This window comes from Leucoraja erinacea, unplaced genomic scaffold (assembly GCF_028641065.1).
Source record: "Leucoraja erinacea ecotype New England unplaced genomic scaffold, Leri_hhj_1 Leri_136S, whole genome shotgun sequence".
Lineage (NCBI taxonomy): Eukaryota > Metazoa > Chordata > Chondrichthyes > Rajiformes > Rajidae > Leucoraja > Leucoraja erinaceus.
In genome coordinates this window covers 96,782-123,786 of record NW_026575638.1, presented here as the reverse complement: position 1 = coordinate 123,786, position 27,005 = coordinate 96,782, and the positions used below count along the sequence as shown (strand labels likewise).

The 27,005-nt window shown below is 43.8% G+C and overlaps 1 protein-coding gene across 2 annotated transcripts in view; it reads right to left on the bottom strand.

Moving 5' to 3' along the window:
- Positions 1 to 26,685, bottom strand: part of LOC129715745 (NACHT, LRR and PYD domains-containing protein 3-like) — a 47,745-nt gene extending 21,060 nt beyond the window's left edge. Inside the window, exons 1-3 of one of the 2 annotated variants that reach the window (XM_055665599.1) lie at positions 26,537 to 26,685; positions 24,639 to 24,929; positions 10,046 to 10,212 (exon numbers count right to left, since the gene is read on the bottom strand). In XM_055665599.1, the coding sequence (XP_055521574.1) occupies positions 10,046 to 10,212; positions 24,639 to 24,912 (441 nt within the window). In that variant the 5' untranslated portion in view covers positions 24,913 to 24,929; positions 26,537 to 26,685. Of the gene's footprint in view, positions 1 to 10,045; positions 10,213 to 24,638; positions 24,930 to 26,498 lie in introns of both variants that reach the window. The other variant, XM_055665600.1, reaches the window with a different exon arrangement.
- Between the last annotated feature and the right edge of the window lie 320 nt (positions 26,686 to 27,005).

The window sequence follows — 27,005 nt, the reverse complement described above, 5'->3', positions numbered from 1 at the left end:
GGTTCACTATTGACAGCTCACATGTCGGTGACTTTACCAAAGGACAAGGCTACAGTCTTAACTGAGGCCTGCAACAACCCCACTGACATCAGTGAACTGTCTATCAGATTGGTAGCAAATATAATTGGCATATAGTGTCTGCCTTTCCAGCCACACAATTTGGACCTTTTTATTACCAAAAATCTACAAAGGGCAAAAATACAAACACTCAAAGTTAATACTGGTCATTTCGACAGACCAATAAGCCACCAATCAAAGCTTCTGGAATTAAAATGATGGAGGGATAACATTCGGCATTGTTCCAACCCTATCGTTATCAGCGAACCCTTAGTGGTGCTACAAACTGATGCCAGTGCGCTTGGTTGGGGTACTACCAATTCCATCTCCATCTGTGGAGGTAGATGAAAGGCACAGGAGGCATCATTATCACAGACACTGGGCATAAACTACCTGGAAATGTGGGGTGCGTTCTATTGCCTAAAGTCATACTGCTCTGGGATAAATCACCAGCATGTTAGACTAGAGAATGACAATCTGACTAATACTATTTGGTAATGGTATATCCAGAGAAATATTGGAATATCAGCTACTTACCTACCAGGTAACCCAAAATTCAGTGACAGACATCAGGTCACGCAAATTCAATAAAATAAGACTTAATCACCAATTACCAAACTGTGTTTCTTGGGAACCAGACCCTGGGACAGCAGGGACAGATGCTTTTCACTGCATTGAGGGGGCAATTGTTTATCTATGCATTCTCTCCTTTTCTGCATCATCAGTCGGGTAGTACGAAAAATACAACAAGACTCAGCGTCTGTTAATTGGTAGTGCCGATTGGCCTACTTAACCATGGTTCTTTGTGATACTCAACATGGGTTTTAACCATGTATCACCATCCAGAAACAACCAGATTATTGGTTCATCCCGTAACAGGGGAACCCATCCATGTCAAAAACAACAAACCTAAAAATTTGTAGAGTCTAAAAGAAACCTCTACTGCAACTGGGACTGGCGGACCGAACATTGAACATTATCTCAGCGGGCCACAGACAGTCCACCAAAAACTATATCTGGTATACATCAGGAAATGGGAGATATATTGTCACAGAAACAACATCACCTACAGTTTGATGAACATAACGTCTGTTCTCGAATTCCTGGCAGGCCTCCATTATGATGAGGGGCTCAGTTACAGTGCCACTAACTGCGCCAGAAGTGCCCTTTCAACATATCTATGGCGAGGATCAGAGCGTCATTCTGTTGGGACTCACCCCCTGGTAACCAAACTTATGAGGGGAATGTTTAATATCAATCCCCCAAGAACCAGGTACTCTCTAAATGGGATATGAGTATTGCCCTAACGTTGCTAAGGAATTGGTCTCCAGCAACAGCTCTGTCCCTGCTAGACTGACGCACAAAACAGTCATGCTGATGGTTTTGGTCACGGCACTAAGGGAACAGTCGTACATAAGTTAAGGCTGGACTATATGACTTCTTCAACAGGAATATAACGTTTCATATTACGAATTAGTCAAACAGAACAGACCGAGATCATCAGGCCTCAAAATAGAATTTAGGGATTACCCTACAGATAATGATGAAGCCGAATTTTAGTTAAAAATATTAAATTGGTTTCTGGGCTAGCTTACAGCTTATATTTAGTGTCAAATTAGGCTTTCCTCAGGTTGGGGGGTGTGAGAGATAACATTGTCTCCCAAGTGAAGGAGCTGGAGAGATATCTTTGAAAGTAGAGATCAAATGACCAATGTTTATGGGGGAGGAGGTGATAGAGGAAGAGAGACATAGGTGGTCACATCTTTGTAAACAGATGGTCTATGTTTATGAGGGACCAAGTGACAAAGAAGATATACGATGTTTTTAGTATATCTTGTACCATGTAAAAAAAAGGTTTGATGTGATGCATTCTGTGGAAACCTTTTCCAGTACTTCTGACCATGACTAATGTCTGTGGAATGTGATAAGGGGACAAAAAACCTATTTAAAGCAATGTAATTCTGTTGTTCGGGGAAGAGGACTGGGGACAGTTGAGTGTCTACATTGGTCACTTAGCTGGAATCCTCGCTCCCTTCCATCGGCCGATGTTAAGTAAAGTTTTGAACTGGTCTACCAAACCGTTTGTGTGGTGTCTGTTTATTAAGAAGCGAACCTGGTTTAGTAGTTAAGATAAGTAACTTTTTCATTGGCGTAGTTATGCAGGCCTCGCTGGGACCACATCAACGGCTGACTGTGCAAGCGGTTGCGGAGGTTGCCGGGATTGGAAGGGAGATAACTGAGCTCTATCGGCCCCCTTGTAAGACCGACTCCCTAGAAACTCCCGGGAACATCTGTGATCCTTCATCAGACATTGAATTGGTTCCCTGCCGAGGTTCTTAGCAACAGACAAAGGTAAGACCAGTTGGGCTTTTATGTGGGGTTTTTTTTTAAAGAAGGGATTGTGTATGTATTTTTAAGACGGAATTGTGTATGTATTTTTAAGAAAGGTCTTATGTATATTGTTAAGAAGGACGTGAGTGGTTCCTCTTTCTGTCTATCTCTCTTTGTTTTCTCTTTTTCTCTCTCTACTAAGGGCTCATCAGCCTTGTTGAGATATCCGTGATTTGTCGGGTTGAGATACGGGGGTTGAGGTGTGTGTCTGGCTTATTGAGACATCCGAAGAGTTGTCGGGTTGAGAAATAAGTGACGTTGTATATTACAGTATTAGGAAGTCTGCCAAGTTGAAAAGAAACTGGGGTCTCGAGTAGCGAGTCGGCCTGGTTGATATATTTGGAACTATTCGGAATTAAGAAGTCAGCCAAGTTGAGAAACTGGGGTCTCGTTTAGTGGGTCGGCCTGGTTGATATATTTGGGACGATTCGGAATTAAGAAGTCTGTTTTCTCTCTCTCTCTTTCTATCTATCTATGGGGAATGCTCTGGAAACCGGTCCTATATATGTGTTATTTGAATCCTATGTATAATAAGAAATTTAGAATGTTAAGTTACAAGTTGACCAAATGGTTGGGGGATGATGCCTGGCCTGTAGGGGGCACATGGAATGTTGAGACAATTAAATAAGCAGAGGTGTTGCTATGGGAAAGGAAGACAGGAACCCACTAGAAAGCCAATTTAAAATAGACTTTAATTTACAGCAATTGAACACTAAATTCCTTCCATTTGGCCTATAAATGGATGTAAATGAGATTTAAAAATCATGTTTTATTGTGAATTATTTGTGAATATAATTTGGACACTTAGGCTATTTAAAAATGTTAATCATTTATTAAGAATTGGATAGATGTTTAGATCTAGTAATTGAAGTTTGAAATTAGCTACAATTGGGTAACTAACTAATTATATGCTTTGATTTCGGGTCATCCAAGTAAGATTATTTTATATTTGTTTCAGAATGGTTCAATCTATGATAACTGAAAATTTCATTCAGTTCTCTTAATTTTTAAGAAGGTTATGGGCTTTTGACGGTCCATGATCACAGTTTTTTTGTTATGTCCATAGAAAATCAATAGGGAACAAGATGCTAATTTCCGAGTATGAAAATGGCCATAATTTTTTTTATTACTTGAGATATGAAAGTGAATTAGGTGTCAAATTAAACTTATTGTTATGCTTTATCTGATGGGATAAATTGCAGATTTGATTTTTTTTAAATCTCACAGTTTGGTAACATTGCTAGATAGAGTTAAGAAACAAGGATAGCACTAGGAAAGGATGGAAATTATTGCAACTAGAATGCCAGTGGGCAGAGGAACAAGAGAATAGAATTAAAAGACAGGCAGGAGGTGAGAAACAGGTGATGGTTCGTAAAAAATAAACCCAGTACTGGTAAATCCTCTGGAGGAGACTTCATGTCTGGCACGACGACCCTATTTGGTAATGAAAATGAGGAGGAGTTAGATAATCTTGGGAGATGTCCACCAGTAGCAATGACATCTTTACCTGGGACAGTTCTGTCAGTAACATCCCTATAACTTGAAGTTCTGACCTTACAAAGCTCTCCAGGAGTGGGAGCAGGGTAATGCCTTTCTGGGTGTAATTTGTTAAGGCATTGATGCTACCAGAACAGCTGGTCATTATTAAATGTACTGCACACACTGGTGCTGGGGACCCTATAGCAAAAGGCAATGGGTTGCTGATAGTGTATCCAAACAGTGCAGCCTGTACATCCTAATGCATAGTGACAGCAGCTAAACAGATGCTAGCAAATAGAACGGTCCTGCCAAACATGAGGGAGGTATGTACATTACAGAGGGACGCCTCTTGTATATAATAATAACTATGGAAACAAGAGGGCTGTGCCATTGATTCAGCACACCCCGCTTGGACAAGTTGGTGTATAACGATACATTTTTACCCGTCTTACCCATGCTGGTAAGGAGGGAATGATAGGATAACAAAGGAAATGTGGTGGCACTGCATATTAGGAATGGCAACTTTATTCATTTGCATGGGGTTGCCGACCTGTGTAAAAAGTTACATGCTTGAGTTGTTTTACTGTTCATGTTTTAAACTATCTGTTATGTTTAAACTATTTAAATAGTTGTTATTTGAATATATTTGATTCCTTTTTAATGCCTTTGGCAACAAAAAACCTTCAAAATGTCATTGAGGGTGAGTCTGTAGAACACTCTGCCTGGCAATTCCTGAAGTAGGTAGGTTGTTCAACCTTGTGAGAGACTACTCAGTCTGTCCTGGGGTTCTGGTAAAAGTAAGTCTGGATGGATAACGTCTCTCGGTAGTGAGTCTCAGTTGTAGGCAAGGTCCAAGATGAACAAATTTGGTTATCTCTATGTCGAAGGTAACAGATTAAGAATGATGAGAATGACTTGGATTGGAATTGCTCCTACTTTAGCAACACGTTGTATTTGTTAAACTATTAAATAGAGGATTGATTTTGGTGATACCAGTACTATATTTAAGAACAAGTGGTTGGGAGATGTTTACATAATATGTATTGGGAATATGACAACATGTTTGAAGGGACTAACTGAGAAGTATTACATATAAGCAAAATAAGAAAAAAAGATGAGAAGGAAGGGATATTGAATGATTTTGTGTTTAAAAAAAAAAAAAAATTTAAAATCAGGAGAAAATGCAGATTTAGTTCTGTGGGCCAGGTGAGCTTGTAGGAGCATATCCGGAGAATTATGTGTCTTTAGCTCTCTGGCATTGAGGAAAATGATATATACATATGTTATTAATCACAAAGCTATCCAGGGGCTTTTGTTTGTGCTTGAGTTGAGGCTGGTAAAGGATGGGAACAAAAAGAAATTTAAGAAGGAAAGTTGGAAAATAAAGATTAGACAACTGGAAAGCAAAATAAATAGGCAGTGGAAACAAAAACAAGTAGTAAATTAGGTTGGAGTATATAAAAATGAGGAAAAATAAGGCAATGTACTTAATTGCGTACGGCATTGCAATAAGGTAGATAAATTAACAGCACAAATAAAATGTAAATGCAATAGTAAAACACAAAGTGCTGGAGTAACTCAACGGGACAGGCAGCATCTGTGGAGGAAATCGATAGAGGATTTGGGCCTACTTTTCTCTAATAGAAATTGTGTAAGGAAAAATTAAATAAAGGCAAAAGAATCAACAAATTTTGTCAAGGGTTTGGCAGTACATTAAATCTCTTTGTGGACATTTTGTTGGGAATTCATCCCCTCTGCAATGTGGAAATGTAGTGTATTCATTAAGTACAACATAATTAAAAAATAGATGCAGATATGGATAAATAGAAAAAGCATGAAGTACTATCATCTACATATATAGGATCGACAAAATGAATGATCAGTTATAGGTGAAGGACAAATTTGTAGAATATATACACAAGGGTTTTTAGAACTATGATGTTGAGGATCCAGCTAAGGAAAAGCTTATTGTTGAATTGAGTATTGTACACTAAGGGGATTGATTAATAGTCTTGTTTTAAAGACACTTTTAGGGAAAATTCCACATAGGATGGTGGAATTTTACATTGAGTTTGATGTGGGTTAATACAAAATTGGACTCTCAAATCGAAATAAAAGGATTTATGAAGTTATGAGCAGTGGGATGGCTGACAAGCCACATTAGAAAGCTTGATGATGGATATGCAATGGCTATCATTCAAATAAATGATTTATATAATTCCTCTAAAGCATCAAAACCCAAGAAATGTGATTTGTTTTTGAATGCCAGGAGAAAATAAAGGAAGAGGCTTATAGTATTGCTAGGAATAGCAGTAGGCCTAAAATTGTGTGTTTTAGAACAATCAAATGAGAACTAAGAAATTTAAAAAAAAAAGAAAAAGGGAAAGTAAATTACAAAGAGACGTCTTTGAAAATGAAATATTATATACTGCTGGTAAAACAATGTTTTTGTATATGTACTGCTTGTAAAACAATGTTTTTGTATGTGGAATGTGGGAAATTCGAAGCAATGAGCAAAGTTGTGTGTCACTTTTTAAGAAGTTGTCCTTTAAAATGCAAATTTACAAAGTTTATGGTGTGCTAATGTGTTGGATGATTATAGATCTTTTGAACCAAGTTTAAAAAAGACTCATCCCGATTAAAGTGTTAAATGAGATTGGAAATGTCAAAATTACAGAGAAAAGTAAATGTATTATTGATTACTGATTCTGAATGAGTTCTTTTGGAAAAGATTGTTTTGATATGATAACAGAGGTTGTCTTTTAAAATGCAAATGAAGCAAGATTACTGTTTTCAAGCAAACAAAGATGTTGAAGCATGGGCTGTGTGAGAGAAATGAAGGTAGATGAAAAAATTGTTTTATGACTTAAAAAAGGAGGTTTGAGGGAACTCACAATGAGGGATGAAAGGTGAGAAGATAAAGTAGATTGGGGAAGAGAACATATTTGGAGAATTGAATATTTAGGTGGAGAGAGCCTCTTCGGATATAATAGGATTAAAGAATAAATTCACAGGGAAGTGTTAGGAAGGAATGGAGGATCAAAGTAGACAAAAGTGCTGGTGAAACTAAGCTGGTGAACAAGATTTACAACTTTTTATTGCCCCTGGAGAGTGGGGGGAAGCCACCAACAGGCCCTGGGCAATTAACTAATTATGTATGGTCGGCAATTAACCCATGTCTTGCCAGATCTACATTCCCAGGTTGGAGGAGCTTTGCTGGGAGCCATAAAGGCTATACGATGGGGGTGCTGGGACAAGAAGAAATTGAGACTGTTGAAAGAAACAACGAAGTGTTGCTAACAACATGAACTGCTGTAAAGATTGAAGATCATCATCGCTGGATACATTTGATTGACTGTGAACAGTTTGTGGAAACAAGGACGATGGGCTATTGATGCTTCCTTTATTCTGGGGTGGCCCAGCCCACATGGACTGAACTTTCTTCAGAATGGCAAACTTGCGGACTAACCCACATTTAAAGGATGGTACACACCTCCTTTTAAACAAGATTGAAGTCAAACATGACAAGCGCAGCAAAGATACCCTGACTACAGACAGTAAGAGGTCTGCAAAGGCCAGTTAAATCTACCTGTTTTTGCCACAACCAAGGCACTGGTGTATTTTAAGGAAACAGTATATTGTGATAGGGCATTGTTATGTTGCAAATGCAGTGCCACACAAGAGAAGCATGAACCAGTTACACCAGCACACAGGGAATTCCAAATGAAGCCGAATAAAGGCTGAGCAATTTTTATGATCCTTTTCCTGTCCTATGGTAGTATATTAGTGTCACGTCCGGGGGAGGTTGGTGGCCATTTAAAATGTTTGGAGGGACTTGTGGAACGATTGTCCACTATGAATTGATTGGGTTACTAGTGTACTATTAATTTGTCTGATGAGATGCTTGTGGTCTTTCGTATGTACTCAGCAAGGACTGTAGTTGTTATCAAAATTTTGATAAAAGGATGGAATGATGAAGCCGAATTTTAGTTAAAAATATTAAATTGGTTTCTGGGCTAGCTTACAGCTTATATTTAGTGTCAAATTAGGCTTTCCTCAGGTTGGGGGGTGTGAGAGATAACATTGTCTCCCAAGTGAAGGAGCTGGAGAGATATCTTTGAAGTAGAGATCAAATGACCAATGTTTATGGGGGAGGAGGTGATAGAGGAAGAGAGACATAGGTGGTCACATCTTTGTAAACAGATGGTCTATGTTTATGAGGGACCAAGTGACAAAGAAGATATACGATGTTTTTAGTATATCTTGTACCATGTAAAAAAAAGGTTTGATGTGATGCATTCTGTGGAAACCTTTTCCAGTACTTCTGACCATGACTAATGTCTGTGGAATGTGATAAGGGGACAAAAAACCTATTTAAAGCAATGTAATTCTGTTGTTCGGGGAAGAGGACTGGGGACAGTTGAGTGTCTACATTGGTCACTTAGCTGGAATCCTCGCTCCCTTCCATCGGCCGATGTTAAGTAAAGTTTTGAACTGGTCTACCAAACCGTTTGTGTGGTGTCTGTTTATTAAGAAGCGAACCTGGTTTAGTAGTTAAGATAAGTAACTTTTTCAATATTGTCTCTGTATAATAAGACAATTGTTGTTCTATATGGAGAACACCAAAAACATCTGAGGCTATGAGATGGCACTACTAATCAGCCACAAACAAACCCACAAAAAAGTGTTGGTTCAAACTATTTCCAGATGGCTGAAACAGGTTTTAACAACAGCTGGGGTGGATACTAACATATTCAAATCTTATTCCATCAGGGCTGCAACTACATCGGCAGCTATGGAGTTGGATGTACCAATGAACCAAATCCTCGAGACAGCAGGATGGATCAGGGGAAAATGTTCCAACTATTCTACCACAAACCAGTAGTTAAACTGGAACTTTGCAGAGCCAATTTTAAGTTCTGAATAAATAATTTCACCCCATAAATAGGGGCTATAATTTGTTGTTAACAATTTATCATGGATTTCAATGTTGGATTCATCTCTAAACATGTTAACACAATTCCTTCCACAGTCAATTAAGGCAGATGTGATGCATGGACTCGTTTCCACGGCATGAAATCACAGAGCTTTGAAATCTTCACGTAGTCACTCACGTGACTCCGAAGTAAAATAGTAAGATTAAACGAGAACTTACCAGTTCGAAGTTTGATCGTTATTTTATGAGGAGTACGTTGAGGGAATACGTGCCCTCCATTCCCACCCTTGATCGTAAACTCAACTGGTATTTTCTTCTCTAATCTTACTATGTTCAGTCATTACAGTTATCTGTGATTTCACACCGCTGCTTTGAAGAATGACACGCATGCGTCCTGGCGGGGTTCTTCACGTAATCCCTCAACGTTACTCCTCATAAAATAACGATCAAACTTCGAACTGGTAAGTTCTCATTTAATCTTACTATTCTGGTCGCCAAATTATTGGAAAGATGTCAACAAAATAGAGAGAGTACAGAGGAGATTTACTAGAATGTTGCCTGGGTTTCAGCACCTAAGTTACAGAGAAAGGTTGAACAAGTTAGGTCTTTATTCTTTGGAGCGCAGAAGGTTAAGGGAGGACTTGATAGAGGTCTTTAAAATTATGAGAGGGATAGACAGAGTTGACATGGATAAGCTTTTTCCATTGAGAGTAGGGAAGATTCAAACAAGTGGACATGATTTGAGAATTAAGGGACAAAACATGAGGGGGAACTTCTTTACTCAGAGAGTGGTAGCTGTGTGGAATGAGCTTCCAGTGGAAGTGATGAAGGCAGGTTCCTTTTTATTTAATTGGTTAGGTATATGGACGGGAAAGGAATGGAGGGTTATGGTCTGAGTGCAGTTAGATGGGACTAGGTGAGAGTAAGTGTTCGGCACGGACTAGAAGGGCCAAGATGGTCTGTTTCCGTGCTGTAATTGTTATATGGTTATATGATACGATGTTCTCTATGAAGGGATCCATCCCCTTGTTGATCTGGGCATAGTGATCACTCACCTGGCAGGGAGCTGATCTTGTCTGACCATGAGTTGTACATTGTGGGAGCAGAGAATAGTGAAGTACATTCACTTGTGGTTCCTGCAAGTTGGAATATTCCAAGCTCACCCTGTCTGCTGGCACTCACCCGATGCTCCGGTTGACTGAAATGCCCCTGGGATGTTAACGCCAAGCTGATTCCATGCACCCCTCTTTCCATTGCCTTTTCCAGCCAGTTTCGGTAAATGGTCATCAAGTGGAACAATTTGAAATCATCCAAGTTGGTCACGAGCTGAGAAACGACAGCGGCTGAATCTGTGAAAGGAAATGAAGAAAACAAAACACAACATGGATCTCCAAACTGGCTCAAACATTCACTCAGGTATCAAACGACAAACCTCCTTGTGCCATATCATGAAGCTGATACCCACAGGCAGCACATTGTCTTGTTTCAGTGATGCACTGCTATGATCTTTCACGAAGCCTCATTACCACTTGTCATAAAGTCCTCGAGCTGCACACCACAAAAGCAGACCCTTCTCATCCATGTCACTAAGATGCCTTATTTAGGTTTGTTCCAAGGGCGCATCTCCCTATCCATGTACTTTATCTGCAGACAACCCATTTCAGCCTTTCTACGATCATCTTCTTTGTCACGTTCATGTGCTGGAAGGAACTGCAGATGCTGGTTTACGCCGAGGACAGATACAAAATATTGGAGTAACTCAGCGGGTCAGGCAGCGTCTCTGGAGAAAAGGAAGAGATGAGGTTTTGTATCAAGAGCCGTCTTCAGAGTGAAGAGTGAAGAGATGCTGTCAGACCCGCTGAGTTACTCCAGTATATTGTGTCTACCTGTCACCAGCCTCATCTGGAATCACCTCGTTCAGAACCTGGCGTGCAACGCCCCGAAGCTGATGGTCTCTTGTTAGCCACATGACCCTTTGCTGCTTGGAGCTGAAATTAACACGTGAAAGACTAGCAGAAGCAAACATGACTGTGGTAGATAACAAACCCAGTTCCCTGCTGTTCACGGCGAACAAAATCCTCCCATCTGACCTTATCTTTCCTACGTGGACAAAAATGCTGGAGAAACTCAGCGGGTGAGGAAGCATCTATGGAGTGAAGGAAATAGGCAACGTTTCAGGTCGAGACCCTTCTTCATATTAATGTGGGGGTGGAGGGGGGGGGGTGAGAATCAATCAATCACTCAACCTTTATTGTCATCTTGCAAAGCAACAGTTGTACAGTGCAAAATGAGAAGACGTTTCCCAGGGAATACCGGAGCATCGCACATGAAACCTCAAACATTTCACACATAATAACAGTAAAAACAATCCAATCCTTGATGAAACAGTATAAATAGTTAAAAGCAGGTAAAACAGCAACATTAAAATACAGTAAAAACAGTCATTAAAATGTCCAGGACAGCTGATTTGAGTGGCCAGTGCCAGAGTTATTAAAATGTCAGTGCAAAGCCGCAGAATCAGGTGACTGTGAGTACAGAGTGACTGTTTAGCAGCCTCACAGCCTGTGGCAGGAAGCTGTTTAGCAGTCTGGCAGTCCGGGCTTTGATGCTACGGTGGCAGGAGATGACCTGATGGCAGGAGATCCAGGTGTGTGTGGAGGGGGTGCAGTTTGTCCTTAGCTATTCTCAGAGCTTTTTTCAGACAGCGGCTCTGGAACAGTTCTTGTACCGAGGGTAGGGAGACGCCAATGATCCTCTCTGCTCCCCTCACTAACCTCTGCAGAGCCTTCCTGTCTGAGCAGATACAGTTGGAGTACCACGTGTTTATGCAGTACGTGAGTACAGATTCCACCGTGCCCCTGTAAAAAGTCCTGAGGATGTTGGTGGGGAGTGGGGCCTGTTTGAGGAGAGGAGGGGCGAGAGAGTGGAGGGAGAGAGAGGGGGGGGTCAAAAGAGAGGGCAGGATATAGGGGGAGAGAGAGAGAGATTGAGAGGGGACGGAGGGATGGGGGAGAGAGAGGGGGGGGAGAGAGAGAGAGAGAACAGAGAGAGAGTTAGGGAGGGGGGGAGATAGGAGGGTGGGTAGAGAGGGGTGTAGAGTGGAGGGAGAGAGAGGGGAGAGAGAGAGGGGGAGAGGGAGGGAGAGTGGAGGGGAGAGGGAGGAGGGGAGGAGGGGGGAGGGAGTGGGGGGGAGAGGGTGGAGGGGAGAGAGGAGGGGAGAGAGGGGGAGGGGAGAGAGAGATGGGGAGGATGGAGAGAGAGAGCGGGAGAGGGAGAGATCGAGAGGTGGAGAGAGGGGGGAGAGAGAGGGCGAAGGGGAGTGAGAGAGAGAGAGAGGGGGGGAGAGAGAGCGGGGAGCGAGGGAGGGGGAGAAAGAGGGGGTAAAAGAAAGAGAGAGAGAGGAGAGGGAGGGAGAGAGGGAGAGGAGAGCAGAGAGAGAGGAGGGAGAGAGAGAGGGGGAGAGAGAGGAGAGAGAGAGGGGAGAGAGAGAGAGAGAGAGAGAGAGAGAGGGAGAGGGGAGAGAGAGAGAGGAGAGAGAGAGGGAGAGAGAGAGACACTTATTCTTTCTCTCTCTCTCTCTCTCTCTCTCTCTCTCTCTCTCTCTCTCTCTCTCTCTCTCTCTCTCTCTCTCTCTCTCTCTCTCTCTCTCTCTCTCATCTCGAGAGACAGTTCAGGGGGGGATAGGCTGTGGCGAGAGGGAGAGGGACAAAGAGAGAGAGAGAGAGAGGGGGCATGTGGCTGAGGAGCTCGTGCGAGAGGGGGAGAGAGAGGGAGAGGGAGAGACAGAGAGGGGGGGAGTGCTGGAGGAGGGATGATCTTATAGAGGTGTATAAAATCATGAAAAAAATAGATCAGTTGATGCACAAAGTCTCTTGCCCAGAGTAGGTGAATCATGGACCAGAGGACATAGGTTTAAGGTAAAGGGGAAAAGATTTAACAGAACTCTGAGGGGTAACATTTTCACACAAAGGGTGGTGGGTGTATGGAACAAGCTGCCACATCAGGTAGTTGAGGCTGGGACTATCCCACCGTTTGAGAAACAGTTAGAGAGGTACACTGATAGGACCGATTTGGAGGGAAATGGACCAAAGTCGGGCAGGTGGAGCGAGTGTAGTGGGACATATTGGCCGGTGTGAGCAGGTTGGGCCGAAGGGACTGTTTCCACGCTGTATCACTCTATGACTCTATGAGCAGTGTTTATTTTGCAAAACTACATGGAACATGGAGGATTAATTTTAAGAGCAGCTGATCAGAGGTCAGGACAGGCATGTTCCTGGAATGAGGATGGGGTGCAGATGTAAGGGAACCTTAGACCAAAGAGGTAGTACATTTGGTCAAAAGTTTAAAGGAAGCATTTGTAAACTTGAGAAGATTAAATCAGTTGGGGTCTTTGAGGAATTTAAATCAAGCAAGAAAGAACTCATGCAGGAGATTCGAGGCACAAATGGAGCAGGAAATGTTATTAGCCAGTCGGATTAAAGAAAATACCAAGGTTTTTATGCACAGATCGCCAACAAGAAGGTAATCAAAACAATATGATAATCAAATGAAGATAGTACCACTCGTGCATTTAGGTGGGACTTGATGTTTGGCATCAGAGGATGTCGGCACAATATGAACGATTTGTACCGGTACTCACCACGGAGAAGGACAGTGAGATGAGTGTGGAGAAATATTACTGTGCTGGGGCAATCTGAGATCAAGAAGGAGGTGGTGTTATGGCCCTTGGAGAGCTCCAGGGTTAAATGTACCCAAGGTTATTGTGAGGCACGAGATTTCAGGGAATTTGATGATAATCTTTGTATCTTCATCAGCCATGGGTGAGGCCCGGAAGGACTGGATATTAACCAATATTGTTCCTTTCTAGAGATAATCCAGAAATGTACAGGCAGTGGCTGGAAAGGTATTGTTCCAGCTGCTACGGTCAGGCAAACGCCTCCGTTGCCATGCGGTGAGAACGGAGAGGTTGAGAAGGAGTTTCTTCCCAGAGGCAATTCGGACTGTAAACGCCTATCTCACCAGGGACTAACTCTACAGAACGTTTTTCCTTCCATTATTTATTATGTAAAAGAATATGTGTGTTATGATTGTGTTTATAATTTGTTTGGTTGTTTTGTTGTTTGTCTTTTGCACAAAAGTCCGCGAGCATTGCCATTTTCATTTCACTGCACATCTCGTATGTGTATGTGACAAATAAACATGACTTGACTTGACTTGACTTGACTTGAAAGATATTGGGTGGATTCTTCGGCATAGGATTTAATGATTTGGAAGAGGGAATTCGGAGCAACGCTAGCAAGTTTGCGGATGACACAAAGCTGGGTGGCAGTGTGAGCTGTGAAGGGGATTTTAGGAGGTTGCAGGGTGACCTGGACAGGTTGAGTTAGTGGGCAGGTGCAGTATAATATAGACAAATGTGGGGTTATCCACTTTGGTGGCAAAAACAAGGGGGTAGATTATTATCTCAATGGGGTTAGGTTAGGTAAGGGGGAGGTGCAGCGAGACCTGGGCGTCCTTGTACACCGGTCACTGAAAGTTGGCGTGCAGGTATGTGGAGGAGGGTCAGGGCAGTGAGTACTTAAATCGGGCGCGGGGCATTATTTCACAGAGGCCCGGGACCGTTGGAGCGAGTGGAGGAGGGTCAGGACTTACAGAAATCCGTAACGTTCCACACTCCATAGGGAGGGTTCTGGTGGAAGCCGCTGATTGGCGGAAGCAGACTAGAGGAAGCAGCAGATTGGGTGCAACCTCAGGTGAGCATTTCTGCTTTCTGGTTAAAGTTACAGTGCTTTAGTAAAGGTGCAGTGAGCTAAGGGTACAGTGCTTTAACAAGCCTTTGACAAGGTTCCTCATGGAAGGTTGGTTAAGAAGGTTAAACTGTTGGGTAGAAATGCAGGAATAGCAAGATGGAATCAACAGTGGCTGAATGGGAGAAGCCAGAGAGTAATGGTGGATGGCTGTTTATCGGGTTGGAGGCAGGTGACTAGTGGGGTGCCTCAGGGATCTGTGTTGGGTCCTTTGTTGTTTGTCATGTACATCAATGATCTGGATGAAGGTGTGGGAAATTGGATTAGTAAGTATTCAGATGATACCAAGATAGGGGGTGTTGTGGATAATGAAGAGGATTTCCAAAGTCTACAGAGTGATTTAGGCCATTTGGAAAAATGGGCTGAAAGATGGCAGATGGAGATTAATGCTGATAAATGTGAGGTGCTACACCTTGGCAGGACAAATCAAAATAGGACGTACATGGTAAATGGTAGGGAATTAAAGAATACAGTTGAACAGAAGGATCTGGGTATAACCGTGCATAGTTCCTTGAAGGTGGAATCTCATATAGATAGGGTGGTAAAGAAAGCTTTTGGTATGCTAGCCTTTATAAATCAGAGCATTGAGTATAGAAGCTGGGATGTAATGTTAAAATTGTACAAGGCATTGGTGAGACCAAATCTAGAGTATGGTGTACAATTTTGGTCGCCCAATTATAGGAAGGATGTCAACAAAATAGAGAGAGTACAGAGGAGATTTACTAGAATGTTGCCTGGGTTTCAACAACTAAGTTACAGAGATAGGTTGAATAAGTTAGGTCTTTATTCTCTGGAGTGCAGAAGGTTAAGGGGGGACTTGATAGAGGTCTTTAAAATGATGAGAGGGATAGACAGAGTTGATGTCGACAAGCTTTTCCCTTTGAGAATAGGGAAGATTCAAACAAGAGGACATGACTTGAGAATTAAGGGACAGAAGTTTAGGGGTAATATGAGGGGGAACTTCTTTACTCAGAGAGTGGTAGCGGTGTGGAATGAGCTTCCAGTGGAAGTGGTGGAGGCAGGTTCATTGGTATCATTTAAAAATAAATTGGATAGGCATATGGATGAGAAGGGAATGGAGGGTTATGGTATGAGTGCAGGCAGGTGGGACTAAGGGAACAAAAGTTGTTCGGCACGGACTTGTAGGGCCGAGATGGCCTGTTTCCGTGCTGTAATTGTTATATGGTTATATGGTTTAGTAAAGGTACAGTGAGCTAAGGGTACAGTGGACTAAAGGTACAGTGCTTTTTGTTTATATAATAAAGGTGCAGTTTAAAGGTCAAGAGGGAGCAGCTGTTGTGAGTCAGATACCTGCTGATTTCTCCCAGCAGTTTCTATTGTATTATACTGGTATCAGATCCAGGGTAAGGCGAGAGAATGACAGCCAGAGCAGTGTACTGTTCTGGATGTCAGATGTGGGAGGTCATGGTGTCGGATGGCCCTCCAGACATCCACATCTGCACCAGGTGCAGCGAGATGGGGCTCCTAAGGGACCGTATTAGGAACCTGGAGCAGCAGCCAGGTGACCTCTGTCTGATCAGGGAGAGTGAGGAGGTGATAGAGGGGAGTTATAGGGAGGTGGTCACTCCAAAACCACGGGAGAGAGACATGTGGGTCACGTTAAGGAAGGGCAAGGGGCAGAGGCAGGAACGAGTGAGTACTCCAATGTCGGTACACCTTGCAAATAAGTACTCCTGTTTGAGTACGGATGGGGGTGACAGCCTACCTGGGGGTAGCGACAGCGGACGGGCGTCCAGCACAGAGACCGGCCCTGTTGCTCCGAAAGTCATGGAAAAAAAGAAGAAGGCAATAGTAATTGGGGACTCTATTGTTAGGGGGTCGGATAGGCATTTCTGTGGACGCAGTCGGGAGACCAGGATGGTGGTCTGCCTCCTTGGTGCCAAGGTCTCGGACGTGTCTCAACGCATCCAGGATATCCTGAAATCAGAGGGAGAGAAGCCTGAGGTCGTGGTACATATAGGTACCAATGACATAGGTAAAAAAAGGGAAGAGGTCCTGAAGGGAGGATTTAGGGAGTTGGGAGGAGAGTTAAGGAAAAGGACCAAAAAAATAACATTCTCAGGATTACTGCCTGTGCCACGCGACAGTGAGAGTAGGAATGGAGCGAGGTGGAGGATAAATGCGTGGCTGAAAGACTGGTGCAGATGGCAGGGATTCAAATTTCTGGATCATTGGGACTTCTTTTGGGGAAGGTGGGACCTGTACAGAAAGGATGGGTTGCACTTGAACCCGAGGGGGACCAATATCCTGGCGGGGAAATTTGCAAAGGCAACTAGGGAGACTTTAAACTAGAATGGTTGGGGCGAGGGACTCAAATAGAGAAAGCTAGTAGACAGAATGGGAGGCAGGAAGCAGAAAAGGGAAGCACTCGGACACAAGAGGAGAAAAGAAAAAAAAGGAAATAAACAGAGAAGAAGAAGTTTCTTAAATGTGCATATTTTAATGCTAGGAGCATTGTAAGAAAGGTGGATGAGCTTAGAGTCTGGATAGACACCTGGAAGTATGATGTTGTGGGGATCAGTGAAACATGGTTGCAGGAGGGCTGTGATTGGAAACTAAATATTCCAGGATTTCGCTGCTTCAGGTGTGATAGAATTGGAGGGGCAAGAGGTGGAGGTGTTGCATTGCTAGTTAGGGAAGATATTACAGCAGTGCTTTGGCAGGATAGATTGGAGGGCTCGGCTAGGGAGGCTATTTGGGTGGAACTGAGAAGTGGGAAAGGTGTAGCAACACTTATAGGGGTGTATTATAGACCGCCAAATGAGGATCGAGAATTGGAAGAGCAAATATGTAAGGAGATAGCAGATATTAGTAGTGAGCACAAGGTAGTGATTGTGGGAGATTTCAACTTTCCACACATAGACTGGGAAACACATTCTGTAAATGGGCTGGATGGTTTGGAGTTTGTAAAATGTGTGCAGGATAGTTTTTTGCAGCAATACATAGAGGTACATTCTAGAGGAGGGGCAGTGCTGGACCTCCTGTTAGGAAATGAGACGGGACAGGTGGCGGAGGTATGCGTTGGGGAGCACTTCGGGTCCAGTGATCACAATACCATTAGTTTCAATATAATTATGGAGAGGGTCAGAACTGGACCTAGGGTTGAGATTTTTGATTGGAGAAAGGTTAACTTTGATGAGATGCGAGATGATTTAAAAGGAGTGAACTGGGACTTTTTTTTATGGGAAAGATGTAGAAGAGAAATGGAGGACATTTAAAGGGGAAATTTTAAGATTACAGAATCTTTATGTTCCTGTTCGGTTGAAAGGAAACAGTAAAAATTGGAAAGAGCCTTGGTTTTCAAGGGAAATTGGACATCTTGTTCGGAAAAAGAGGGAGAGCTACAATAATTATAGGCAGCATGAAGTAAATGAGGTGCTTGAGGAGTATAAGGAATGTAAAAAGAATCTTAAGAAAGAAATTAGAAAAGCTAAAAAAGATATGAGGTTGCTTTGGCAAGTAAGGTGAAAGTAAATCCAAAGAGTTTCTACAGCTATATTAATAGCAAAAGGATAACGAGGGATAAAATTGGTCCATTGGAGAGACAGAGTGGGAAGCTATCTGCAGAGCCAAAAGAAATGGGGGAGATATTGAACAATTTCTTTTCTTCGGTATTCACCAAGGAGAAGGATATTGAATTATGTGAGGTAAGGGAAACGAGTAGAGTAGCTATGGATACTATGAGTTTCAAAGTAAAAGAAGTACTGAAAAATATAAAAGTGGATAAGTCTCCAGGTCCAGACAGGATATTCCCTAGGACATTGAGGGAAGTTAGTGTAGAAATAGCCAGGGTTATGACAGAAATATTTCAAATGTCATTAGAAACGGGAATAGTCCCCGAGGATTGGCGTATTGCGCATGTTGTTCCATTGTTTAAAAAGGGTTCTAAGAGTAAACCTAGCAATTATAGACCTGTTAGTTTGTCTTCAGTGGTGGGCAAATTAATGGAAAAGATACTTAGAGATAATATATATAAGCATCTGGATAAACAGGGTCTGATTAGGAACAGTCAACATGGATTTGTGCCTGGAAGGTCATGTTTGAATAATCTTCTTGAATTTTTTGAAGAGGTTACTAAGGAAATTGACGAGGGTAAAGCAGTGGATGTTGTCTATATGGACTTTAGTAAGGCCTTTGACAAGGTTCCTCATGGAAGGTTGGTTAAGAAGGTTAAACTGTTGGGTATAAATGCCGGAATAGCAAGATGGATTCAACAGTGGCTGAATGGGAGAAGCCAGAGGGTAATGGTGGATGACTGTTTGTCAGGTTGGAGGCAGGTGACTAGTGGGGTGCCTCAGGGATCTGTGTTGGGTCCTTTGTTGTTTGTCATGTACATCAATGATCTGGATGAAGGGGTGGTAAATTGGATTAGTAAGTATGCAGATGATACCAAGATAGGGGGTGTTGTGGATAATGAAGAGGATTTCCAAAGTCTACAGAGTGATTTAGGCCTTTTGGAAAAATGGGCTGAAAGATGGCAGATGGGAGTTTAATGCTGATAAATGTGAGGTGCTACACCTTGGCAGGACAAATCAAAATAGGACGTACATGGTAAATGGTAGGGAATTGAAGAATACAGTTGAACAGAGGGATCTGGGAATAACCGTGCATAGTTCCTTGAAGGTGGAATCTCATATAGATAGGGTGGTAAAGAAAGCTTTTGGTATGCTAGCCTTTATAAATCAGAGCATTGAGTATAGAAGCTGGGATGTAATGTTAAAATTGTACAAGGCATTGGTGAGACCAAATCTGGAGTATGGTGTACAATTTTGGTCGCCCAATTATAGTAAGGATGTCAACAAAATAGAGAGAGTACAGAGGAGATTTACTAGAATGTTGCCTGGGTTTCAACAACTAAGTTACAGAGATAGCTTGAATAAGTTAGGTCTTTATTCTCTGGAGCGCAGAAGGTTAAGGGGGGACTTGATAGAGGTCTTTAAAATGATGAGAGGGATAGACAGAGTTGATGTGGACAAGCTTTTCCCTTTGAGAATAGGGAATATTCAAACAACAGGACATGACTTGAGAATTAAGGGACAAAAGCTTAGGGGTAATGTGAGGGGGAACGTCTTTACTCAGAGAGTGGTAGCGGTGTGGAATGAGCTTCCAGTGAAAGTGGTGGAGGCAGGTTCATTGGTATCATTTAAAAATAAATTGGATAGGCATATGGATGAGAAGGGAATGGAGGGTTATGGTATGAGTGCAGGCAGGTGGGACTAAGGGAACAAAAGTTGTTCGGCACGGACTTGTAGGGCCGAGATGGCCTGTTTCCGTGCTGTAATTGTTATATGGTTATATGGTTTAGTAAAGGTACAGTGAGCTAAGGGTACAGTGGACTAAAGGTACAGTGCTTTTTGTTTATATAATAAAGGTGCAGTTTAAAGGTCAAGAGGGAGCAGCTGTTGTGAGTCAGATACCTGCTGATTTCTCCCAGCAGTTTCTATTGTATTATACTGGTATCAGATCCAGGGTAAGGCGAGAGAATGACAGCCAGAGCAGTGTACTGATGTGGGAGGTCATGGTGTCGGGTGGCCCTCCAGACATCCACATCTGCACCAGGTGCAGAGAGATGTGGCTCCTAAGGGACCGTATTAGGATCCTGGAGCAGCAGCTAGATGACCTCTGTCTGATCAAGGAGAGTGAGGAGGTCATAGAGGGGAGTTATAGGGAGGTGGTCACTTCAAAACCACGGGAGAGAGACATGTGGGTCACGTTAAGGAAGGGCAAGGGGCAGAGGCAGGAACGAGTGAGTACTCCAATGTCGGAACACCTTGCAAATAAGTACTCCTGTTTGAGTACGGATGGGGGTGACAGCCTACCTGGGGGTAGTGACAGCGGACGGGCCTCCAGCACAGAGACCGGCCCTGTTGCTCCGAAAGTCATGGAAAAAAAGAAGGCAATAGTAATTGGGGACTCTATTGTTAGGGGGTCGGATAGGCGATTCTGTGGACGCAGTCGGGAGACCAGGATGGTGGTCTGCCTCCTTGGTGCCAAGGTCTCGGACGTGTCTCAACACATCCAGGATATCCTGAAATCAGAGGGAGAGGAGCCTGAGGTCGTGGTACATATAGGTACCAATGACATAGGTAAAAAAAGGGAAGACGTCCTGAAGGGAGGATTTAAGGAGTTGGGAGGAGAGTTAAGGAAAAGGACCAAAAAGGTGACAATCTCAGGATTACTGCCTGTGCCACGCGACAGTGAGAGTAGGAATGGAGCGAGGTGGAGGATAAATGCGTGGCTGAAAGACTGGTGCAGATGGCAGGGATTCAAATTTCTGGATCATTGGGACTTCTTTTGGGGAAGGTGGGACCTGTACAGAAAGGATGGGTTGCACTTGAACCCGAGGGGGACCAATATCCTGGCGGGGAAATTTGCAAAGGCAACTAGGGAGACTTTAAACTAGAATGGTTGGGGCGAGGGACTCAAATAGAGAAAGCTAGTAGACAGAATGGGAGGCAGGAAGCAGAAAAGGGAAGCACTCGGACACAAGAGGAGAAAGAAAAAAAAGGAAATAAACAGAGAAGAAGAAGTTTCTTAAATGTGCATATTTTAATGCTAGGAGCATTGTAAGAAAGGTGGATGAGCTTAGAGTCTGGATAGACACCTGGAAGTATGATGTTGTGGCGATCAGTGAAACATGGTTGCAGGAGGGCTGTGATTGGAAACTAAATATTCCAGGATTTCGCTGCTTCAGGTGTGATAGAATTGGAGGGGCAAGAGGTGGAGGTGTTGCATTGCTAGTTAGGGAAGATATTACAGCAGTACTTTGGCAGGATAGATTGGAGGGCTCGGCTAGGGAGGCTATTTGGGTGGAACTGAGAAGTGGGAAAGGTGTAGCAACACTTATAGGGGTGTATTATTTAAAATGATGAGAGGGATAGACAGAGTTGATGTGGACAAGCTTTTCCCTTTGAGAATAGGGAAGATTCAAACAAGAGGACATGACTTCAGAATTAAGGGACAGAAGTTTAGGGGTAACATGAGGGGGAACTTCTTTACTCAGAGAGTGGTAGCAGTGTGGAATGAGCTTCCAGTGGGAGTGGTGGAGGCAGGTTTGTTGGTATCATTTAAAAAAAAATTGGATAGGCATATGGATGAGAAGGGAATGGAGGGTTATGGTATGAGTGCAGGCAGGTGGGACTAAGGGAAAAAAGCTGTTCGGCACGGACTTGTAGGGCCGAGATGGCCTGTTTCCGTGCTGTAATTGTTATATGGTTATATGTTATAGGTACAGCAGGCAGTGAACAAAGCTAATGTAACAAGAGGATTTCAGTGTAGGAGTAAATAGGTTCTTCTGCAGTTGTACAGGGCTCTGGTGAGACCACATCTGGAGTATTGTGTACAGTATTGGTCTCCTAATTTGAGGAAGGACATCCTTGTGATGGAGGCAGTGCAGCGGTTCACGAAAATGATCCTGGGATGGCGGGACTGTCATATGAGGAAAGATTGAAAAGACTAGGCTTGTATTCATTGGAGTTTAGAAGGGTGAGGGGAATCTTATAGAAACATATAAAATTATAAAAGGACTGGACAAGCTAGATGCAGGAAAAATGTTCCCAATGTTGGGCGAGTCCAGAACCAGGGGCCACAGTCTTAGAATAAAGGGGAGGTCATTTAAGACTGAGGTGAGAAACAACATATTCACCCAGAGAGTTGTGAATTTATGGAATTCCCTGCCACAGAGGGCAGTGGAGGCCAAGTCACTGGATGGATTTAAGAGGGAGTTAGATAGAGCTCTAGGGGCTAGTGGAGTCAAGGGATATGGGGAGAAGGCAGGCACGGATAATTGATAGGGGACGATCAGCCATGATCACAATGAATGGCAGTGCTGGCTCGGAGGGCCAAATGGCCTCCTCCTGCACCTATTTTCTATGTTTCTATGTTTCTACTCGAACTTGTATGAGAATGGACTAATTCGGACAGTCGGCACTGCTCTATGCACGGCAGGTCTTGTCTTGCAAATGTGTGTGAGTTTTTTCTGGAGGTAACAAAGGCGATTGATAAGGGTAGGCTGGGATCTTGTTTATGTATATTTTAGTTAAAGACCCTCATTCCTTGTCTCCAGAGATGCTGCCTGTCCCGCTGAGTTACTCCAGCCAATTGTGTCTATGTATGGTATCCACAGTGACTTGTCCTTTGGATTGAGAACGGGCCTATTTATAGAAGACAGAGTTGTGGTTGAATGCTGTTATTCTGGCTCAATGCCCGTGATCAGTGGATCCATGCTGTGATATTGGTGTTTGTGATATATATAAATGATTTGGAAGTTAATGTAGATGGGATGATTAGGACATTTGCAGATGCCACTAAAATCCGGGGTGTTGTGGACCGTTCTATGGAGAGGGAAATTGTCAAAATATGGAGCAGAATATAGATCAACTGTAGAAACAGGAAGACAAAGAGCAGATGGTTTAATGCGACCAAGTTGAGGAGTTTTGGGAGGTCGAATGTAATGGGAAAGTGTGAAGTTAACGGCAAGAGTCTTAACACCATTGATATATGATGTACAGAAAGATCTTAAGGTACAAGTTGATGGATCCCTGTAAGTGGCAAAGCAAGTGATAAAGATGGCATGTGGTGTGCTTGCCTTCACCGGTCAGGACTCGAAGCAAGTTGCCACTTTACAGTCATTTGGTTAGCCCACATGTGGAGTATTGCATGCAATTGTGCTTGGCCCATTACAGGAAGGATGTGTTGCTTCCACAGACCATGCAGATGACATTTACCAGAATGTTCCACAGATTCCAGGCTATTGGCCTGGAGGAAAGGTTGGACAGAATATTTTTTAGAGAATGTCAGAGGCTGTGGAGAGACTCCATATGGGGTTATAACATCGTATAAGATTAGTCACAATCCTTTTCCCAGGGTAGAAATGTCAAATAGAAATGAATTTAAGGTGAGAGGGGTAAAGTTTAAAGGAAATGTGCTGCGCAAGTTGTATTTCCACAGAGTATCGGGTGTGTAGAATGTTCTGCCAGGGGTGGCGGCTGATATATTAGTGGCATCTGTGGGGCTTTAGGATGGACACGTGCACATGCGATGAATGGAGATATATGGATCATATGCATTAGTTTTACTTGGCATCACGATTGGCGAGGATATTGTGAGAGGAAGGGCCCGTTCCTGTGCAGTATTATTCTACGTTTTGTTTTATGACCCTCTGAATGCCCTTTCATAAATATGCTTACAAATATTATAAATATGACGTCGTTCATAAATTATAGAAGCAGAATTTGGCCATTCAGGCCATCAAGTCTACTCCATTATTCAATCATGGCTGATCTATATTTCCCTCTCAACCCCATTCACCTACCTTCTCCCCATAATCCATGATGCCCGTACTAATCAAGATTCTGTTAGTCTCCACAATGACAACCTCCACTGCCTTATGTGGCAATGAATTCCGCAGATTCACTGCCGACTAAAAAACAAACCCTGCTTGTCTCCTTTCTAAAGGTGCATCCTTTTATTCTAAGGCTAGGGCCTCTGTTCCTAGACTCTCCCACTAGGCAGCACAGGGATAGAGGACCAGAGACCCATTTTCGATCCTGATTACAGGTCATGTCTGTTCAGTTTGTGTGTTCGCCCCGTGACCTGCGTGGGTTTCTCTGGGATCTCCAGTCTCCTCCCACACACTAAAGACGTAATTGGTTCGGAATAAATGTAAATCGTCCCTTGTATGTGGTAGGATAGTGTTAGTGGCGGGCGGGGATTGCTGGTCGGCGCGGACTCCATGGGCCAAAGGGCCTGTTTCCATGCTGTATCCTTAAACTAAACTAAAAAACAAAACTAGTGGAAACATTGTCTCCACATCCACTCTATCCAGGCCTTTTTGAGAACACCCCCCTCATCCCCTCGCCCATCCACTGGTCATTTCCTTGTAAATGAACACTAGAAGCAATTTTCCTATAATAATTGACGTGCACTAAAATGTTTACTCTACTAACCTGCGCCACGGAGAATGGATGGAGGATTGTTCATTGATACATTTTGGTGAAACACAGGCAGTTCAATGGGAGCTGCAACCCGGCTCCAAGGGTCCTCTCGTGGAGCTGGTCTCTGAGCAAGTCCACTGGATCTGTCTCCTGCTGATTGACCCACTGCCGTTGGAATGGGGCCATGATTCCGATATCCTTCAGTGGGACGGGTCCTTGTGGACTGACCATGTGGCCCAGCTGAGAAACTTCCCTGCTGAATAGGTTTAGCTGAACTTGCCCCCATTTTAGTTCATTTGCAATCTGTAAAATACAAACTAGTTTAATATACGGCGATAAAACAGGGAGTAAAAACATAGGCGTTAATCGGCGTAACTGAGGATTAATTACTAAACTGTGACATGAGTGGCTGCGTCGATACATCCAACAATAACATCATTCCACTTGAAGGTTACCGGGCAACAGTGAAATTGACACATCACAATTGCGGTTCAAAGTGCAAATGATCTGCACAATCTCGGAGTGACGAGAAAACACAAGCAATGGTGCAGATAAGTGAAGACATATTGTGGGTAAACCAGACGTAATAGTCACAACTTTGGGACTAATCCCTATAGGATCACAGAGTGCCAGATTTTCCTGGATCCATCCATCCCCCACATTTTCCCATCTCCACACCTTTTTGCTTTCCGCAGAGACCGTTCTCTCTGCAACTCCCTGGTTAACTCATCCATTCTTACCCAAACCACCCCCTCCCCAGGTACTTTCCCCTGCAACCACAGGAGATGCAACACCTGTCCCTTTACCTCCCCCCTCGACCCTGACCAGGGACCCCAACAGTCCCTTCAGGAGGTTCGCTTGCACCTCCTCCAACCTCATCTACTGTATGCATTATTCTATGTGTGTACTCCAATAAATCGTCAAGACAGATATATATCGTCAAGATGGCAGACTGAGTGATCCTTTTGCTGAACACCTTTGCTCAGTTCCCCTTGGCCTACATCATCTCCTGGTTGCCTCTTTATGGGTCTGTCCCACTTAGGCAATTTTTTAGGCGACTGCCAGTGACTAGGACAATGGAATTCACCAAAGTCAGCACCTGGCAACAACCTACCACAGCCCAAATTGTCGCAACCGTCGCAGAAAATGTTTCAATATGTTGCCTGTAGTCGCCTAAAAATCCATCTAAGTGGAACAGGCCCATAACTTCCCTTGCCATTCTCACACTGACCTTTCTGTCCTGGGCCTCTTCCACTGTTAGAGTGGGGGCCAAACACACATTGGAGGATTTTGCTTTGGCAGCTTCCAACCCCGGCGATATGAATATTGATTTCTCTAACTTCAATGAACCTTTGCATCCCCTCTTTGTCCTGCCCCATCCTGCTGAGTTTCACTGTTTGTATCACTGGTTCCCAAAGCCAACAATGGACCATTGTGAGCTCCACCTTTCCTTGATCATCGTTGCTAGCTTTGATTTGTACTTTTGCAGATCTCTTATTCATTTCTTCTATGCACTTTCTCATATCCCTCCTTTCCCTTTCCCCTGACAGTCAGTATGAAGAATCGCCACCTATTCCTTCTCTCCAGATGCTGCCTGCTTGCCTGTCCGGCTGAGTTACTCCAGCTTTTTGTGTCTGTCTTCCGAGCAGAGCACTGTCCAATACGATTGGAAAACATCCTGCCGTTGTCACACGCTGCTTGAACCCCAAAAAAACCCCCCCCCCCCCCCCCCCCCCCCCCCCCGGGACCCGCCCTTCCCCGGTCAGGCACGGTGAGTGAGATCCCTGGACTGGGCGTTGCAAGGTCGTTGTATTCTCGACCATCCCCCACCCACCCACCGCCGAGTCCACCACATACATCACTGAAACACACATGAAATGCGCTGCTTCCTCTGCCAGCTGCAGACTCACCGACCGACAGATTCTTGCTTAGTTCTTGGTCCTATAAGATATTCCAAATGGGATTTAAACTGGATCCCGGGCCCACAGCCCCTGCTGCTCATGCGGTCTGTTTCAGATCATCCTTCAAGACTACGGCAGCTGCCCCCCGGCTCGGATGCTGCCGCACTCCCGTCTCCCACAAACCCACCTCCGCCTCCACCTTCCTGGGAAACCGAAACCGAAAGTCAATTCCTCTGCGGGACGTCAGCGGGTAAACCGCAGCTGAGTGAGTGAGTGAGTGAGTGAGTGGTGCAGCCACGTCCGCCGCCCCGCAAACTTCAGTCCAAAGTTCACACTTGTCGCTGAGCTGCGGCTCCACCCGGTCCCACTTGAAACTTCCCTCGCTCCCTGTAAACCCCGGCCCCGTGTCGCCATCTCTCGGCAACATGGCTACGGCCGGGGACAGATCCCGTTCCTCGCCGACATGCGGAGACTCGCC